The 3,668-nt window shown below is 49.9% G+C and overlaps 1 protein-coding gene across 2 annotated transcripts in view; it reads right to left on the bottom strand.

The window, feature by feature from the left end:
• The window catches only part of Fli1 (Fli-1 proto-oncogene, ETS transcription factor), a 126,686-nt gene extending 124,357 nt beyond the window's left edge, over window positions 1–2,329 (bottom strand). Inside the window, exons 1-2 of one of the 2 annotated variants that reach the window (XM_010616556.3) lie at window positions 1,921–2,329; window positions 653–760 (exon numbers count right to left, since the gene is read on the bottom strand). In XM_010616556.3, the coding sequence (XP_010614858.1) occupies window positions 653–718 (66 nt within the window). In that variant the 5' untranslated portion in view covers window positions 719–760; window positions 1,921–2,329. The remainder of the gene's footprint in view (window positions 1–652; window positions 761–1,920) is intronic. The other variant, XM_010616558.3, reaches the window with a different exon arrangement.
• Window positions 2,330–3,668: the final 1,339 nt, after the last annotated feature.

Below are 3,668 nucleotides of genomic sequence, written 5' to 3'. Positions count from 1 at the left end.
GCCCGGGGCAGGGCCGCCCGGTGCGCCCTCTCCGCCCCGCCCCGCCAGCGTATTTTCATTAAACGTGTAACCCAGATGTCCCGGCCTCGGTTTGTTTACATTCTTGGGAACTGCTGTGGAAAGGGGGGGAAAAGCCCTCCTATGTGCTGTCAGATATAACAATCTGCCCCTTGGAGAGGCCAGCAAGGCTAAGGAAGGTGAGCTTGAAGGCCGAGCGTTTGTCTAACGCGTTGCGCCCGCACACTTGGATGCAACCAAGGGGACACACGCCCACACGCGAGTGCACACACACACACACACACACTTGCATACAGGAGCACACATGCACACCCGCGCTCGCAAGCACACACACCTGCACGCAAACGTCTACTTGAAACAAGCACACACCTTGAATTTAGGGAAGCGGCGGCGCACCGGGTGTGCAAACCGAACCACTCCTGGGGCCCGACAAAGACTCACATCTCTTCTCGTTCTGCAGCCTTCGCTAGGCTCCCCTGCTTTTAGTCTCCCAAACCCGAGTTGCCAAGAGTATTATTCCCGAACCTTGGATTCCCAAAGAAGTCGCTCTCCCTCCCAGCATCCTGGCGCTTTTTCCGGGGAAAGGAGGAGAGGACCCATGACCCTAGGGTGAGGGTGGAGGAGGGTTCATTACCTGTTTAAAGATGCTGTCATGTCTTACCTTGACGTAAGACGACGTGTCCGGGACCGTCTGAAACATCCTGCGCTGGTGTGAAAGGATTAGGCAGGCCCAAGAACCAACCTAGGTGGGAGAAACTTTGGTCACCCCTGAGTGGAGCAAGGGAGTGGGCTGGTAGGTAATAGTGCAAAGGGGAGGCAAATGCAGAAGACTGTGGAAGGTAAAAGGCTCAGATTTGCCTGTGGAGGCAGGGAGAGTCTAGCACCATCCCTAGCCTCTGCCCAGGGCTTCCTGATAGGGGCTGGTGAGGGCTGGTACCAACTCACACGGAGGAGTCTCTTCCCTCCAGCCCCTTGCCCTCCTCTACCTGCAATCAGAGACAGCAGCCTTCCTCAGGGCTGGGGCAATTTTGCACCTGGGGCCTAGGGAGCTTGTCCTGGACAAGGAAGGGGAGTCAGCCAGGACCTAGGTAATAAAAGTTCCCTTCCTTGCAGCCTGAGCTTCTCCTCCCTAACTCACAGAGATGCCAGGGCTTGGACCTCTGGGACACAGACCTTCTGCAAGACCCTGCCTCCAACCTGCCACAGGCAGGTTGGCTCACTCTTCCCTTCCAGTGGATGGATGCATCAGGGAGGAAATTTGGCCACAAATTCCCCCAGGTCTGTGAAAGGCCCCTGTCCCAAGGCTGACCTGCCTCTTTCAGAAAGAAAACAGGCTTATGGACTGAGACAATGAGGAAGAACATCAAATTCTCATTTTTAGACGCAGAGGAGGTGGTGTCCTAAGTCTGGATAGTTGGGCTGAAAGGAGCGAAAACTACCTTAAGGTGCCCAGTGCTCTGTGTGAATGGCTCTGTCCTCTGTCTCAGCCAAGCCAAACTGGCTGTTCTCCCTCTGCTCTTTCCTTTCCCCCTCTTAAACCATCTCTAACGTGGCAGCACACAGCTTCTCTGGCAGCCAATGTGTTTCTGATAAAGCACTTTTCTCCCCACTAACAAATTCCAGCTTTCTTGGCTTCTGAAGCCACAACAGACACTTGAGTTCAGGGACAAGGTACCTTTCTCTGGCTCATAGATTCTCTTTTCTGCTTCTGGCCCATTTCTCCAGAGTCACACCATTTTATTTCAAAGAAGGGCGCTACTTGCAAAAAGAAATGGGGGGGGTGAGGATGTATCAAAGAAAGAATGAGAGAAAGAAGCCCCAGAAAAAGCAGGCAGGCAGACAAGCTGAGAGGGGGTCCATACTGCATAGTCTATGGAGCACTGGACAAAAATGAACACTCACCTTAGACACCTTTCCTGCTATGTCCTCAGGAGCAGAACTTGGGCAGTTCCAGAATGTTCCAGCTGTCCTGTATATTGTCTCTGTCCAGGCCTCTGATAGTGTGGAATTAAACCTGCCAACTGCCTGCACTGAAAATTTGCCTTTCTTTCCTCATGCAGACCAGCTGCCTCAGCTCCGGCACATCCTGGAAGGCTGCAGGAACCTCTGGAGTTTGTGTGTGAGCACAGCCTGCCTCTCCACTGCCTCCTGCCTGCTCTCTGGGTCCTACTCCCTCTTCCTCTCTCTTTTCCCCTCTTATAATTTGATTTCCGTTTTCTTATCAATATTTCAACTGCTGTCTGATGAATTGTCCTAAAACAACAGCTGCCCATCTGCCCCCAGCTGCTTTTCAGAAACCTCTCTCTGTGCGTAGGAAAGTTCAAGGAATGCCTGAAAGCACTCACAAGTAACACATATAAAAACTCCAGCTCTGTGAAGCCAATGGGAGGCTAGAGACCCAGCTTTCTTTAAGTCTATCATTTATTCTCTTCAAAGTCTCACACGATTGCTATGTAAATCATCTTGCTTCAGACAAATCAGTGAAGTCATTTTTCACTTTTCATGTTCCTAAGTTTTCCTACTTAACATCACTTTCCCCCAAAATATACCTCCTTCTTAGCTACATTTTCCAAGAAGCATCTCTAAGTGAAAAGTAGATGGGAAATGTCCCCAAAACATCTCAAGATTTTAATTTTGTTGTTGTTACTGTTGATTGAACCCAGGACCTTTGCACTAAGTTACATTCCCAACAAGATCTTGCTAAATTGCCCAGGCTGGGCTTGAACCTGAAATCCTGCTTCAGTCTCCCAGAGTCCTGGGATTACAGACATGTGATACCATGCCTGGTTTGGGATCCTAATTTTAAAAACTCAAGCATTTAAATACTCTTGCTAGTGATTTGATTTGGAGTCTTTAGATTTGTATTTTCTTGAGATTTGAAGAGTTGGTTATTTTGTTACTTCTCTTTATGGACCCAGTTTTGAATAGGTCTCAGATTTCCCTCAGAACTGCTCACAAGTTCTCTTTGGGCTGCCTAGGCCCAGGGCCGTCTTCCACACAAAGCCCGCCATTGCTGTGGGTTTGTGATTGTGCTCTTGGGTGGGTAGTTTTATATCCTTGTACTTGGCTCACCCCACAGGGACCAGAGTCCAAGAGGGTTTCTAACTGGAGGAAAGCAGATTGGGGTGTGTGGGGTGGGAGTGAGAACAGAGACGGGAGTGTGTCTGCTTGTAAAAATCAACGTGACAGTTTATGCATCTTCCAGCTTTCTCTTCTTTCCTTCTTGGGTATTCAGGTCCATGACTGCTTTGGTTCTTCACCCTTTGAGAAAATTGGCTTGGTACCTCCACCACCCCACACCCCAACCTTTCCCAATTGGCTCTGGAAATTTCTGACCAAAGGCGATTGCTGGGATTCCATTTCAGGAGAAAGCACACTTATCACCCAAATCTGCCCACGTGGGGGGTATGAGGACTGGCGGCAGGGTTATTCGTTATTTCCTTCTCAACAATATCCTGATTTTTCTCTCTTGTCCCTCCCCCCAAAGCTCCACATATTGAAACATTTTGCTACTTAATAAGAGCAGCCCAGAGAGCTATGAGGTGAAAGGCCAGCCCAGACCTTGCCTGGGCTCAATGCTAAGGATCAAGCTGCCCCCGCCCTGCACATTCCTGACTATTGCTTAGGAAAACAAGACAGGGCTTGGGAGG

Source organism: Fukomys damarensis, unplaced genomic scaffold (assembly GCF_012274545.1).
Source record: "Fukomys damarensis isolate Sample0158 unplaced genomic scaffold, DMR_v1.0_HiC HiC_scaffold_16, whole genome shotgun sequence".
In the NCBI taxonomy this organism is placed as follows: domain Eukaryota; kingdom Metazoa; phylum Chordata; class Mammalia; order Rodentia; family Bathyergidae; genus Fukomys; species Fukomys damarensis.
The sequence above is the reverse complement of the archived record's forward strand: the minus strand, read 5'-3'. Positions and strand labels throughout refer to the sequence as shown.